Here is a 17155-nt window from a genome sequence, read left to right as displayed (position 1 = left end):
CACTGTAAGAAGGGTACACTATTTACACTGTAAGAAGGTAATATATTTACACTGTAAGAAGGTACATTATTTACACTGTAAGAAGGCTAATTATTTACACTGTAAGAAGGTACACTATTTACACTGTAAGAAGGTACATTATTTACACTGTAAGAAGGTACACTATTTACACTGTAAGAAGGTACATTATTTACACTGTAAGAAGGTACACTATTTACACTGTAAGAAGGTACATTATTTACACTGTAAGAAGGTACACTATTTACACTGTAAGAAGGTACATTATTTACACTGTAAGAAGGTACATTATTTACACTGTGAGTAGTGCACATTATTTACACTGTAAGAAGGTGTACATTATTTACACTGTAAGAAGGCATATCTACACTGTAAGAAGGCATATTATTTACACTGTAAGAAGGTACATTACCACACTGTACATAGTGCGCACACTATTTACACTGTAAGAAGGCACATTACCCACTGTAAGAAGGTACACTATTTATTGTAAGAAGGTACATTATTTACACTGTAAGAAGGTACACTATTTACACTGTAAGAAGTACATTACTCACACTGTAAGAAGGTACACTATTTACACTGTAAGAAGGTACATTATTTACACTGTAAGAAGGTACACTATTTACACTGTGAAGAAGGTACATTATTTACACTGTAAGAAGTTACACTATTTATTTACACTGTAAGAAGGCACATTATTTACACTGTAAGAAGGCACATTACCTACACTGTGAAGGTGACACTATTTACACTGTGTTAGGGGTTGCACATTACCTACACTGTAAGAAGGTACACTATTTACACTGTAAGAAGGCACATTATTTACACTGTAAGAAGGTACATTATTTACACTGTAAGAAGGTACACAACTATTTACACTGTAAGAAGGTACATTACCTACACTGTAAGAAGGCACACTATTTACACTGTAAGAAGGTACATTATTTACACTGTAAGAAGGTACACTATTTACACTGTAAGAAGGTACATTACTCATTAACTGTAAGAAGGTACATTATTTACACTGTAAGAAGGTACATTATTTACACTGTAAGAAGGTACACTATTTACACTGTAAGAAGGTACATTATTTACACTTGCAAGAAGGTACACTTATTTACACTGTAAGAAGGTACATTATTTACACTGTAAGAAGGTATTACCTACACTGAAGAAGGTACAATTTACACTGTAAGAAGGTACACTATTTACACTGTAAGAAGGTACATTATTTACACTGTAAGAAGGTACACTATTTATTAACTGTAAGAAGGTACATTATTTACACTGTAAGTAGGAGTCAATTATTTATACCTGAAGAAGGTACATTATTTACACTGTAAGAAGGTACACTATTTACACTGTAAGAAGGTACATTATTTACACTGTAAGAAGGTACATTACCTACACTGTAAGAAGGTACACTATTTACACTGTAAGAAGGTACATTACCTACACTGTAAGAAGGTACACTATTTACACTGTAAGAAGGTTATTATTATTTACACTGTAAGAAGGTACATTATTTACACTGTAAGAAGGTACACTATTTACACTGTAAGAAGGTACATTACCTACACTGTAAGAAGGTACACTATTTACACTGTAAGAAGGTACATTACCTACACTGTAAGAAGGGTACAATTATTTACACTGTAAGAAGGTACATTACCTACACTGTGTAAGGTGGTACATTATTTACACTGTAAGAAGGTGCACATTTACACTGTAAGAAGGTACATTATTTACACTGTAAGTAGGTACATTATTTACACTGTAAGAAAACATTATTTACACTGTAAGAAGGTAAATTATTTACACTGTAAGAAGGTACATTATCTACACTGTAAGGTAGTACATTATTTACACTGTAAGAAGGTAACACTATTTACACTGTAAGAAGGTACATTATTTACACTGTAAGAAGGTACTTATTTACACTGTGATAGTAATTTATTTACACTGTAAGAAGGTACACTATTTACACTGTAAGAAGGTACACATTTACACTGTAAGAAGGTACACTATTTACACTGTAAGAAGGTACATTATTTACACTGAGGTACACATTTTCACTGAAAGAAGGTACACTATTTACGCGTGTTACATTATTTACACTGTAAGAAGGTGCTTATTGCATGTAAGAAGGCATTACCACACTGTAAGAAGGTACATTATTTACACTGTAAGAAGGTACATTACTTACACTGAAGAAGGTGCATTATTTATACTGTAAGAAGGTACATTATTTACTGTAGAAGGTATATTATTTATACTGTAAATGGTACATTATTTACACTGTAAAGGTACATTTTTTGCACTGTGTAGGTACATTATTTACTGTAAGAAGGTACATTATTTATCAAGAATTTACATTATTTACACTGTAAGAATAATTATTTACACTGTAAAGAAGGTAATATTTAATTGTAAGAGGTACATTATTTACGGGGGTTTTTTGTTGGTGTGGTTTTTTTGGCAGTTTTGTGCTAACCTCATTATGGGTAGTGTCAGACAATTCCTAAATATATTGTTTGAAGCATCGTCATTTGTATACAGTATTACAATAACTGCTTATGTGTAATTGGTAATTGCCATCAAGAGGAGAGGGGCAATATACCACCATTATGTACCTCTATTATGCTGGAGTGTTTTATAATATCTGTCCTCACATAAGAGAAACATTGTTCACCAATAAGTGGTGTAGTTCTCACATTAGCCGCCCAGGTTTTTAGTTATAAAGAATTGAAATTTGAATGGTAAAACTAAGATTCTATGGTCATGGGTGGAATCGCCCTATAAAAAGATTTCAGTAATGTTAGGCATTTGTCTATAAAGGATCTAGGGTATTTAAGGTTCAAGCCAATATTATAGATATATTTATATTCCTCATCAATGAATTCTGCTGCAAATTCTCAAAGCACGAAACATTGGATGAAAAATATTTGACTGTTTGACTATTATGGTGGGGTAGAATAATAGTGAATGTATGGAACACATTAGTAGGTTTTATAAATTTTTGAACTTAGAAGTACCTATTCTGTGGACTTACAGTCTAGGAATGGCGCTTCATGGTGCTTGGTTTAATCATGGTGAATTTGATCGAGGGGGCTGTTATTAAGTTGTGGAAGAAAGCTTTTAGGTACTATTTAAATAGAGACATATTACATCATCAACATATTTAAATCAGACTGTAGGTGGTAAAATATTATTTAATGTTCTTTTCAAAGATTCCATATATAGGTTGCTTAACACTGGTGAGAGGGATTACCCTTGCCATACCAAATTTTTGGAGCATAATATCTCCATTGAATTCAAATTTATAATCCTTACATAGTTTGATGTGTTTCATGGTCGTTTTGAGACGGCAATGAAATATTTTCTAGTGAATCATGAGGGAACCCAGTAAATCATCAACTGGGACCTTGTAAAGAGTGATGTTTTACCTAAAACTGGGACCAGTTAAAATGGTAATTAATGTGTGTTATTGGAGGGATGAAGCTCAGACAAAGACAAAAAAGCTGTTTATAAAGCCTGAGTGATTGGAAAAAGTCTGTAAGCTTTTATCCTTGTGGTTATATATAGTATATATATATATATATATATATATGTATATATATATATATATATATATATATATATATATATGTATATATATATTGTGTCAGTTCCAAGGTGTCTTATAGTTGTGTCTTGTAAAGCACGGGGTTAACAGAAATAACAGGCTTATGGAGAAAATAGGTTTAGGTGGCAGATTACTCGTAATCGAGAGAAAATTTAGTAGTTAGCCTAACACAAATGTGATAGCACAGTTCTAAATTAAATGTTATATCTATATCTAATAATGAACCAGTAAATGTAACACTTTAATTTGAAAAAATATGAATATATAACTTGATGGGGGGAGAAGGTATTTGTGAGGTTGATAACATCGGTATTTCATAGGGTTATCCTTTCTTTACAATCATCTGGGAATGCGTATCACCAGATCGGCTTCTTGGAGATATTCTTTTACCATATTCACAGTTAATACCTTACAAAATGGAGAAATAGTATGGAAAATCATGCTAGCAAATAAGCGTTATTACAAATATCGCTTTCATTCATAAATCATGAGTAAATTCGTAATGTCAAACACGATTATAGAAGAATCATATATATATATATATATATATATATATATATATATATATATATATATATATATATATATATATATATATATATATATATATATATATATATATATATATATATATATATATATATATATATATATATATATATATATATATATATATATATATATATATATATCAGTATACTGTACAATAAACATAAAACTAAATATTTTCATTACCAATAATTCACAAAATCATTAAATGAATCAAAATGAAATAAATAAATAAATAAAATCTAACCTTAAATTTTTGTGTTTGTTGTGGATTTTCTCCCTTTTGTCCTTCCTGTTGAGTTTTGTACTTGATCCATCAGAGGTCTCCTTTAGGGCCGTGTTGGCTGCTGGGTCCTGATCCCAGTAACTCCCATCTGTGGCACCTCTTTCCCCAGCGTCGTCTCTCGTCGACGTCTCCTCGTACGCGACACTTTCGGCTTCGTAACTGTCACGGACTTGTACTACGTTCTCACGGCCAAAGTCGCCGTCGTCCGGGCACAGACGGGGCGACCGCTGCATTGGTGCACTATCCTCCGACGCATTGTTGGGTTCACTCTGCAAGCTGCCATCGGCGGCGTCCATTGGCTCGACCTCGATGTCGATGCCGTCGAAGAGGATCATGTCGAACGCTTGCTTGAGGATGTCCTCCTTGTGTGCGGGTTCACTACCCGTAGAATCGCCGGCCGTCGCATCGCCGTTTCCCGCTAATTTTCTACCACTACAGGTGTTTGGCACGTCCGCGTCAGACTCGTCGGATATTGGCGAATACGCCGACTGTTCCGAGTTTTGTCGCAGCATTGTCTTCGCCGGCCCGGAGACACCCGGCACGGTCTCTTGAGTGCCGCGTTCTGCCGCCTGTTGAGACCCGGCGTTGACGTATTTACCGCTTCTACTCGACGTCACCGGGTGCTGGGGGGAGCCGATGGGGGGGTCGGCGGGGTAGTGTCTCCGACTTCCTTTGTGACTCTGACTAGGTATCTGATGATAATTTTGCCGTTGATTACTATTGCGTGGATTTACGCCCGGTTGACGGAGGTGAGATTGCGACGACGCCGAATTGCGTCCGCCTTGTCCTCGAGGATTCGGCGTTCTGTGTAACCCCAGCTGAGAGGAGCCCGCGTCATGAGGGGACGACGCCCGGGGCACCATCACGAGGCCAGAGGGTTGCTGGCCGTTACCCGCAGGCACCGGAGACTCTCTCGCGCCGAGGTTCCCGTGTTGTTGTTGGAGGTAATTATGCGGCAGTACCATCTGGGAACTGTCGAGGCCGCTGACGTTCACTCTGGAATTTGTAATGAGCGCCGGCACCACGAGGGCATTCCCGATGCCGGGAACCATCCGATTCATCCCGATGTTCGGCAGGGGAGTGATGTTCATGGTTCCCGACACGGGGGGCTGATCGACGGCCTTTCTACTCCCTCTGGAAGACTTGTTCATAGTCTGTGAATAAGTGTTACTCTGCGAAGCACTACCACAACTCTGGTCTGTCATGCGGGAAGATATATCCATGAAGTCCGGCAGCTGGAGCATCCCGTCAATATTTAAGTCAGAGGGAAGAGAGGATGAAGAATTACCAGGTACACTGTTGAGTGATGAAGGCACTGGACCCTGGGAAGCTGTTGAGTAAGGCACGGAGGGCGAGGTTGCATAGAGGCCTTGGTGTTGAGGCGCCCGGGACCCCTCGCGTCCCCTCTTCTTTTTTAATATATTCTCCCGGATGACGTCGCGCGTGTTGACCGGGGCGGAGCGACCGTTGTGATCACTCTGCCGTTGGGGCGTGGCGTTGGGTTTACCGCGAGACGCCTGCTGCCGTCTGCCCTTGCGCGAAATGATGTCGTTCGCTCCGTCAAACTGCGGGATGACAAAGTCTTCCGCGTCGCTATAATCGCTATCGCTATAACTATACTCTATCACTGTCTCGCCCGCACCACACTTAGTTCTGGCCATACCGTGCGACGCCGACCTCCGAGACACAGTACGGGGAGGCGGCTTCGCCACTCTGTGTTGCGCTTTTTCCAATATCACAGCGTTGTGTTTTGAGGTCTGGGCACTACCAAAAGGCACAAAGGTTTCTCCCACAACAATATTCTTAGTCCTTACAGAAGGCGTATACTTGTGGTGATGGTCAGCGGGACCATCCAGTTGAGGCAGCAGGAATGATGGTTGACCTTCCATATCTTCACAGTCGCCGTCGTCTTTCTTCCTGAAATACGTGTCAATTATTAAAATAAATACCGTACGTCACAAATTGAGATAAAAATACTCAAAACAATTTACAAATAAAAGATAATTAAAAGCAAAATACAGAACAAATTTGGAAATTAAAATCAAAATGTTTCAGAAATAAAAAAATTAAAATAAGTCAGAAATTAAATACAATTTCAGAGAGAGAGAGAGAGAGAGAGAGAGAGAGAGGATAATAAAATATTAAAAGTGTCATCCCCCATAGTGAAGGGATTAATCAGTTAATGTACACACTACACACACAGGCATCAACGGAGAATAAAAACCATGGATAGAATTGATGTCAGCGAGCCTCACCAAGTAAACGTGTCGTGATGAGCCTCTCTGAGAATAACGTCAAGACTCACACACACTCGTACAGTTCACCTCATGTAACACAACGTGGAATAAGGTACAGTGAAACCTCTATATAATGGACTTCTCTCTGTATATAGTTGGGGGTTCCACACCTAATGAACCCTCGATATAATGGACCTTCATCTCTATAAAGTACGTTATATGGGGGTTCCACATCTAATGAACCCTCGATATAATGGACCTTTATCTCTATATAGTACATTATATGGGGGTTCCACATCTAATGAACCCTCGATATAATGGACCTTCCTCTCTATATAGTTCACTAGATAGCGGCCTCATTTAATTACTTCCGTCTACGACCCCTATCAACAGTGTGTCATGGGGTGGCTGCCACGACAGACGTGTACCGCATCACCGATCAGGACTTACTTTACATTCTGGCCCCCTGGTGGATTCTCTGGCTTCTCCTCTCTGTCTCTTTTCTCTTCTTCGTCGACGGGCAGTAAGGAGTCCCATATTCGCTGAGTCATCTCCTCTGTGTCATCCTCCTCGTCATCACCCTGGGCTGGGTTCTGGCTTGGGGTCATCGTAGACAGACCTGTGATGGCGTGAATTCAGAATATTAATCAGTAACCAATCAGGAAATAAACTCAATGTTCTATCACTTAACCCACCTCCTGACCCCAATAACTTACCACACCTTCTGACCCCAATAACTAACATACCTTCTGACCCCAATAACTAACCACACCTTCTGACCCCAATAACTAACACCCCAATAACCTTCTGACCCCAATACCCCAATAACTAACCACACCTTCTGACCCCATGACCTTCTCCCCAATAACTAACCACAATGACCTCAATAACTAACCCCACCTCCTGACCCCAATAACTAACCACACCTTCTGACCCCAATAACTAACCCCACCTCCTGACCCCAATAACTAACCACATCTTCCCCTGACCCCAATACTAACCCGAGGACCGTTGGGTAGAAAGGACCGCGTCGCATTCTTCCGGGGACACCAACTGCGAACCATCGGCCAAACCCGCCATCACGTTTAGCAATTCCTCGTCCGCTGAATCCACTGTAGGGGGGGAGGGTCAATTACTCATCCACATAAACAGTAAATGTATAGAAAAGCAGTATGAGTTATTATACATATGGATACAGCATGTATAGAACAGTACCGCTTATTCATTATACATACATAGACCCACAGGTTCTTACGGCCTATGCGATGAAAGTCGGCCTCGTTTAACATTCTAACTTCCGGGAAAAAAAATAGTGTCCCCCAGTCTAGCAGTCTATCCCTTCACTGTTAAATTTACTAATAACAGAATCACATTGTTTGATAAATACAGTATAATATTATTTTGCTCGTTATAACAGACGGTTGGTATTCACAGGGGTACCACTAATTTTAAACACACAGAGGTACAGACAATCAGAACTTTTAACTTATCTGTTTGAATTCTACCTTACACCTCATACCTCCAGACAGACCTCGACAGGAAGATAAAAACAAAGGCTCTGGATTATTTCACAGCCAATAAACGACCAACAGATAATCAAAAGTAAACGATCTCTGCCTCGTGACTCACTCCACTGGGACGCCGTTTGCTGCGTGAGACTCAGTATAAGTTCCTCGTCAACGTGGGAGGTTTCTAAAGCTTCGTCCGTCATCTGCCGTGCTCCGATGTCTGCTTCCTCTACCTGGAATATAAACAAGACCGTCAACTGATATCACAGAGGTAATTAAATTCTCCTCTGTAATTCTATACGATTATCACGACACCACAAAGGTATTATAAATTCTTTGTAAAAATATATATATGGTAACACTATTCTACTAAGGTTTTGAATTCTCTTCATAATCCTATACTAACAACAAACAAAACCTAACCTAAAACTTAAGCTAAACCAATCAAACCAAACCTGCCCTAACCTAAACCAATTCTATGCTACCCTAACCTATCCTAAAATATTATATCCTAACCAATCCTAACCTAAACTAACCTATTGTACCCTAACCTATCCTACCCTAAAGTAACCTACCCTACCCTAAGTAACTAACCATCGACACCTCAGCCTCAGCGATGGCTTCGGGAGCGGTGGCCGGGCCGAGGGTAGAGTCGTCGGGGGTGACGGCCGCCAGAGACACGCCAGGCAGCGGTTCTTGACTGGGCTCGGGCGACATATTTTTCTGTAAACGGAGGAGGAAAACAGTACAGTACATCGAGCGCTTGTGATGATTAAGGTTAGAGAGAGAGAGAGACAGAGAGAGAGAGAAACATAATACAATAATTAAAAAATTAATAAATTCTCCCGTATAGAAAAAAATTCCGGAGATATTTACCAACACAGCGGTGACTTTCTCCTTCATTATGGACCTATAGAAGAGCTCCGAGTCTGAGGCCGTGACGTTGGTCCTGGGGGGGGAACTGGGCGGCTTGAGGTCATCTTCAGAACCCCCGCGCTCTCGACGCCTCTCCATCTCGTCCTCCCAGATATACGACAGCCCGGGATTCGTCGCCGTTCCGCCTATGAGGATAGAGTTAAATACGAACTCAGGATTAAAACCACGGTGCCTTAATCACGTGTTTATGGGTATCTACCAGCCTAGGGTTCGTTGCTAGTCCACCCATCTTTAGCCCCAATAATAAATAGTCTCAACCTCTGACACACATTAACCCCAGACACAAGTGACGTCCCGTTCTTACTTCCAATCTGCAGTCTATTGAGGATGTCCGAAGATAAGCCGTCCACCTCTAGCTCACTTGTGGCCGTTCTGGAGACTATTTCGGGCAACCACAGGTGCTGCGGTACACTCTCTCTCGTCCATACCGTGGTGCTCGGCCGCAAGGAGGTGTTGATGCCGGCTGGGCCTTGCGATGACGGCGCGGTGGCTGTTTCTCCCGATGCACCAGCAGGGGAAGGGGCCGCGTGTTCCTCTAATCCTTCAGTACCTGTAGATGGTTAAATCACTGACGGTTAAGTGAGTCCCAGTGAGTCCTAACCTAACTTAACCTAATCTAACCTAATGTAACTTAGTGTAAAAACTTACCCTAACCTAATGTAGCTTAATGTTTATTTACCCCAAGTCGCTCGGTTACTTGTGAAAGGAACGCCTCATGATACCTTGAATGATGCAGGAACATAAGTTATAACACTGTCCCCTTCCTTCACCTTGTACCACACCCTTGACCTTGTACCACCACACCCTCTTACCCTGCACCACACCCTTCACCTTGTACCACACCCTTGACCTTGTACCACCACACCCTCTTACCCTGTACCACACCCTTGACCTTGTACCACACACCCTTGACCCTGCACCACCACACCCTCTTACCCTGCACCACACCCTTCACCTTGTACCACACCCTTGACCTTGTACCACCACACCCTCTTACCCTGTACCACACCCCTTGACCTGTACCACACACCCTTGACCCTGCACCAACACACCTGCACCCCTTCACCTTGTACCACACACCCTTGACCTGCACCACCACACCCTCTTACCCTGCACCACACCCTGCACCACCACACCCTACCCCACCACACCCTCACCTTGTACCACACACCCTTGCACCACACACCCTGCACCACACCCTTGTACCCTGACCCTGCACCACACCCTTGACCCTGTACCACACACCCTTGACCCTGCACCACCACACCCTCTTACCTTGTGACCTTCTGAACCTGCAGGTTGCCAGATGGATCATGTTCATGCCGTGTAGATTATGGTCCATTAGGAACTGCAACACATACGGTACATGAGACTCGTGTGGTTGGTACACCTTGTTGTTGATGACCCCGTTCTGCGATTATAAAAGGTCACCGTTACAGAGGTCATGATCGACGACGCCGGCCTCAAAAAAATAATAATAAAGGGAGAATTCGTTAATCAAAATATGTCCGGTCACCACAGAGATAATAAAATACTAAAGTCAAATGAGATTCTAAACAAGGCAGTTCAGTAGTGCATCTAAATCTTGTGTCTATTAGAGGGTTACTGTGATGGGGGGGGATGGGGAAGGAAGGGTGATAGGGAGGAAAGGGGAGAAATAGGCAGTGAGAGGAGGGAGAGGTGACAGTAGGAACAACCACAGTAACAAGAGCTGACTGGGCACATCACTATATCATTACTTCCACCTTACAACTCTTAGGTGTAAATTCATATCACTATCACCACCATACATAAATCTGTTTCACCATCATCATACACAACCACTATCATCATTATACAGGGGTCCTCATTATCCGGGGTTAATTGGAGCCGGTAAAACGCCTCTGATAATGACTCCACATAAAGCGGTGAATTAATACCATAAGAAATAATGTAAATAGATCAGATTGTTACCATGACACTGTACAAGGCATTCACAAATGTTCAGGTTATATTTGAACAATTATTTACCTTAGAAACATTTGTTAAACAATTGATAACATTATTTAATTTAATAAGTTATTTAACGTCCTTATAGTTCATTGGGGGTCGGTGTGTTGGGGCAACGCAGGGTGTGCCAACAGTTGCTGGTGCACACTAGTGGTTTAGGAACACTAAATACTTATTATAATGTTTTAAAAATAAATAATGTTAACATAATAAAATATTTTTATTTACTTAGCTTCAAAGATGGAGATGATTAGCTTGACTGAGGAGGACGTTGGGGGGGAAGGAGGATTAGTTGGAGGATGAAGAAGAAACAGTACTCGGTGGATTGTCAACTCCCACTCACCAAATCACTTCTAATTTTACAGCTATAATATAGTTAGTGTGCTTCCTTTTGAGTGCTGCACCACCCTGTTTGGGATGTGAACTCATGGCTACAAAAATTATAAACTAACCCACCACAAGATGCACAAAAACACACAACAAAGACAAGAGTAAACAACAATGGCGCAGGGACATGTGTCTGCATGTATGACGCCAGGAGGAGGAGGAGGAGGAGGAGGAAATTTCAAACACTTCAGCTAAAAATCCGTAAATTTTATCGGGAGTTTTTGAGTAGGTAGTAGGCAGCTACCAAACAGGGAGGTACTACCGCCTGGGAAGATATTGGAAGCATAATGTGTTGTCTAATGGTGGACCCTGCTGCCATATGTGACCAAGTCCCAGGTTGATGATATGACTTTCTGCCTCATTTACACACACCTGCAGGGTCTCAATTGTTTCTCAATCTTGATTTTTTTTCATTTTTGCATTTCTTTATGGTTCTTTATTATTATTGTAGTTGTTGTTGTTGTTGTTGCTGTTACTATTATTATTATTATTATTATTATTATTATTATTATTATTATTATTATTATTATTATTACATTTTTGCCCCCCAGGCCCCGATGTGGGTCAGTGACCTGTGCCTGCGTGGGCTAATCCCAGTAAAAAGAAAACAAAACAAAAAACAACTTAAACGCGAGGACTGTTAGTGTGGACGGTCACAAAAAGTTGACCACTTAACTGTGAAACTGTGGATAGTGATTACTCTTATAATGAGCACCTCCTGTACATGCATCACCACACATACACCCAAATCAGTCATCATCATACACAACCAACATCATCCTTAACTCACCATACCTTACTACATTATCACCACCACATCACCATCAATCACCACACCCACCACACACCCAAATCAGTCATCATCATACACAACCAACATCACTATCATCATACCTTACTACATCATCACCATACACAATACCCACCTGGAGAAGCTCTGCGGCCTTTTTCACAATAAGAGGATTATAGAAAAAGATCTTGAGAAACTGGTGCTCCTTGGAATGATAGCCATAGAACGGTCTGAAACAAGCCAGAAAATTAACGTTAGATTAATATTGAGTCTAGGGTGGGGGGGTGGGGGTTTAATACGGGGTGGTGCGTGAGTTACTTTACCGAGAATGATTATACAGGGTGATGCAATAGTTACTTTACTGAGAAATTTTGTCATTATACAGGGTGATGCACCAAACTTCACCAGGAATAAACTTAAGAGTACAGTCACCCAAAAAAGGCCTGTTGCGAACCACGATTCAGACTCGTGAACCCGAAGCAGTAGACACTGATACATTACTGTATTCTGTCCATAAATGCTTCGGATTCAAGACTCTGAATCCCGGGGTTCATGGTTCACGACAGGACTTTTTTGGGTGACTGTACATACAACAACAGGTAACATAGATAAAACCACCGACTGACTTGACCCAAACATCGGCCGCACCGTGCGATAACTTACATCCCCGAGACTGGCGTGACTTTATAAACGTGCTGCGCGTTGGAGGTGGCATGGCCCTGGGCGATGTTGATGGCCCTGTCCACGCCAGCGGCCAGGGTATAGGGAAGGCGGGTGAGCGGCTCCGATCCATCGTACGGGACCAGAATGTACGGAAAAACTCCATGGATGTGTAGACAGGTTTTTTGTCCTATGGGGTAGGGAGTAAGGGAGAGATATTAGCTTAAAATGACCTTTGAATATGACAGCATAATGGACAGTAATGAAATAAAGTATCTGGATAGATTTTAGACTTTGAACTGTTGGGGTGAGTCCTAACCTAACCAAACCTACCATTAACCTAACCTAACCAAACCTACCATTAACCTAACCTAACCAAACCTACCATAAACCTAACCTAACCAAACCTACCATTAACCTAACCTAACCAAACCTACCATTAACCTAACCTAACCAAACCTACCATTAACCTAACCTAACCAAACCTACCATTAACCTAACCTAACCAAACCTACCATTAACCCAACCTAACCAAACCTACCATTAACCTAACTGTAACCAAACCTACTAATAACCCAACCAAACCCACTATTAACTTGCAGAACTTAACCAAACCCACCATTAACCTAACCTAACCAAACTACCATTAACCTAACCTAACCAAACCCAATACCATTAACTCCAACCAAACCTACCATTAACCCAACCTAACCAAACCCACCATTAACCCAACCTAACCAAACCTACCATTAACCTAACCTAACCAAACCTACCATTAACCCAACTCAACCAAACCCACCATTAACCCAACCAAACCTACCATTAACCTAACCTAACCAAACCTACCATTAACCTAACCTAACCAAACCTACCATTAACCTAACCAAACCTACCATTAACCTAACTTAACCAAACCTACCATTACCCTAACTTAACCAAACATTAACCTACTCTAACAAAACATAAAACATACCAACTAATAAATTATAAGCCAGTAAACCTCGACTCAATAACTCTGGAATTTGTGTTCGAGTAAATACAAGAAAGGTATTAGGAGGCGTGGGGAAGGGGTACAAGAGAAGGGTATGAGGAAGGGGGTGTTGGGAAGGGGGTATGGGGAAGGGGGTATGGGGAAGGGGGTATGGGGAAGGGGGTAAGGTAGAGGAACAACAGAAAGGGGCAGAAGGAAAGGCTGTAAACAATGGGTAAGAGAAGTGGGTATGAAGAAAAGGGAGGGGGGAAAGGGGTGGAGGGGGGCACCACAGGGAAAGGGGTGGAAGGGGGCACCACACACAAGAGTCCAAGACCCGAGACGTACCTGTGGGAGTGGCACCGAAGATACGTAAAACTGGAAGGCGTTTTATAGGAGCGCCTCGGAAATTAGAGTACTGGGGGTCGAGACCATTGATGGGCGTCCCCTGATAGTGGTCGACTGATACTATGCGCAGGGAAAACATCCTTAGCCTGGCCACAACATGTGTAGAAAAGTCATCATTGAAGACGAACAACCTGGGAAAAAAAATTGGGGATTAGACAGAGATAATAAACACGCGTAACCTAACTAAACAAATTGATATGGGTAAGTGTGTGTGTGTGTGTGTGTGTGTGTGTGTGTGTGTGTGTGTGTGTGTGTGTGTGTGTGTGTAGACCATAAAACAGACAGGGGTCATAAATATAATAAACAACATTACTTTTATTTTTTTGAGACCAAGTACAGTAGGGTATGCTATAACGAACGGATCCTACTACGAATATTCCTATAACGAACGGTTATACCTATAAAATTGATAATGCTATAACGAACGAAACTCCTACAACGATCATTATAAATTTTTTTTTTTTTTTACTAATTTATTGTTTCTGTATTACAAGTATTAATGATATTCTTTATTTAAAGGGTTTAGATGCATATTTATGCACTTTTTTACAATTTTTACAATTTAATATTATATTTTTCAGTGTTAAGTGGTTGTATTTGGGGGCCTGGAACGGATTAATCCTATAACGAACGAATGCTATAACGTACAAGGTTCTAGAACCAATTAGATTCGTTATAGCATACCCCACTGTAAATTATATTCCTTTCTAGAAAATAAAAATAAACGAGCATTTATAACCGTACATAATATAATTGGTAAAACGGTCGTCACATCTTAAAAAAAAAAAGACAGTATCACATGACATCAACAAGGAATAAAAAACCCTTGAGAAAATAACTGAGAAAATAATGTCCCAACTTCACTAAACTCAGTTGCTACCTGACCTAGCTTGGAGAAGGACGTGCCCCTAAGTGCTCGCGTTAGTGACCAGAGGAAATGGCCGCCTTGGACCGTTGTTTTGTGGGGGAAGAGGAGCGGAGTGTGAGAAAAGACGACCTCCTAGCCACTCTGTTAAGTCAGCTGGGGCAGTTGAGGAGTGAGATGGACGCTCTAAAGGGGGAGAACGAAGCCCTCAGGACTGAACTCCTTCAGGTAGGTGTCCTGCCTAGCAGGACGCCTGCAAAGGAGGAGCAGGCGTGGAGAGTGGTTGTCTCCAACGGGACTAGGGTCAGACTCAGGAAGCTGACCAGGGTGTGGAGTGCAGTAACCCCTACCAGGTGTTGGAGGAAGCTGGCGAGGAAGAGGAGATGCAGGACGAGGAAAAGAAGAGGCAGGACGGTGTGGTGCCAGGAGAGAAAAGGGCAGTTGTTCAGACCCTGCCCAGTGGTAAGGTCGTGGTAGTTGGGGACAGCCAGGTGAGATTTTTAGATAGGACTTTTTGTGCAAGAGATAGGAAACGTAGGACTAGGGTGTGTTTTCCTGGGGCTGGGATAGGGCATGTAGCTGAGAGGATAGATAGGGTTTTGTCAGGGGAGGGTACCAAGCCAGTAGTGTGTCTTAGTGTAGGGGGTAACGACATGGGAAGGGTTAGGAGTGAGGAACTTTTCAAGAGGTAAAGGGAGGCGCTGGGGAAGGTTAAAGATAGGGGAGGGATCCTGATAGTATGTGGTGTCTTGCCTAGAAGAGGGGTTGGTCGTGAATGGCTGTCCAGGGCAATTGCTATAAATTGCCGACTGGAAAAACATTGTGCAAACAATGGTTGGGCATTCATTGATAGCTGGCAACGATTCTATGGCAACGACTACCTGTACAGTCGCGACGGAGTACACTTGTCTCGTGCGGGGGTAAAGACGTTGTCTGCATCTCTGGAGAGTGAAATTGTCACTCCAAAGGGGGGGTTTCGCCAGTAGAGAGAGGTCGGAGTAAGTGGGAGTCAAAAGACAAGCAGGTCCTGGGAAGTAAAATTGGTTACTCAGGACAAGGGGTAAAACAGGACCAGGGAAGGGTAGGTTTAAATGTACAGTGACCCCTCGTTTAACGAACGCCTCGGTTAATGAAATTTCGGCTAACGAACTGCCTTCCATAAGGATCTTCAATTCGGTTAACGAACAAAAATTCGGTTAACGAATTTCTTACGAACCGACCTCAACATGTTTTCGCTTGCACTGACCGGGCAACCAGCTTTAGTATCAGTCCGCCAATACATTAATCGGTTCTAGGGCTTAAATTCCTTACTATTTTAGTAAATATCAAGAAGTTTATACTATTCAATAATTTTAAAAGTTTAATATTCAATTTTTTAGTCATTTTAACAATTATTGAACATAATTGAAGGTAAAGAAACTAGTTTCTGGCACGCCATCCAGCGTCAGTCTCTTGTGTCTTTTCAGGAGGCAACATCTTGCTTGAGACTCTCTTCAACTAAATGCTTTTTTTCTGTGTTTCCAAGCAAATTATTGGTCATTTTGAAATTTATTTTACATATTGACAATATATAATGCAGTGCAGTGTTGATTTAAAGAAAATAATCTTGAATTACACCAAGAGAACTAAAATTTTATGGGTGAAATGGCACCATGGGGTGACTTCTCTTCCACCCCAATGCCTTCTCTTCTCCCTTCTCCTCCTCCACCTCCCATTTCAAAAGCACATCATCATCATCATCCAGGAGCCTTCTACATACACACCTCAAAGTAAGTGAACTTTTCTACCATTTTTGTTGAATTTAGGAAATTTTCGGTGAGCTGGAACCAATTACCCAAAAACCCATTGAAACAATGGTTTCGGTTAACGAACTTTTCGGTAAACAAACGACCTTCTGGAACGGATTGAGTTCTAAGAAAGGGTC

General features: G+C 41.5%; 1 protein-coding gene across 1 annotated transcript in view; it reads right to left on the bottom strand.

Annotated features, from left to right (window-relative positions):
* The window catches only part of LOC121867660, a gene marked incomplete at its 5' end in the record, with an annotated part of 77217 nt that extends 62720 nt beyond the window's left edge, over positions 1 to 14497 (bottom strand). Inside the window, 11 exon segments of the mRNA XM_042367677.1 lie at positions 4443 to 6398; positions 7169 to 7337; positions 7720 to 7830; positions 8348 to 8459; positions 8821 to 8949; positions 9103 to 9287; positions 9467 to 9712; positions 10438 to 10573; positions 12465 to 12558; positions 12992 to 13178; positions 14307 to 14497. Coding sequence (XP_042223611.1) covers positions 4443 to 6398; positions 7169 to 7337; positions 7720 to 7830; positions 8348 to 8459; positions 8821 to 8949; positions 9103 to 9287; positions 9467 to 9712; positions 10438 to 10573; positions 12465 to 12558; positions 12992 to 13178; positions 14307 to 14445 — 3464 coding nt within the window.
* Positions 14498 to 17155: the final 2658 nt, after the last annotated feature.

This window comes from Homarus americanus, unplaced genomic scaffold, assembly GCF_018991925.1.
Source record: "Homarus americanus isolate GMGI-L3 unplaced genomic scaffold, GMGI_Hamer_2.0 scaffold46583, whole genome shotgun sequence".
NCBI lineage: Eukaryota > Metazoa > Arthropoda > Malacostraca > Decapoda > Nephropidae > Homarus > Homarus americanus.
Note: the sequence above shows the minus strand (reverse complement) of the source record. Positions and strands in the feature narration are given on the sequence as shown.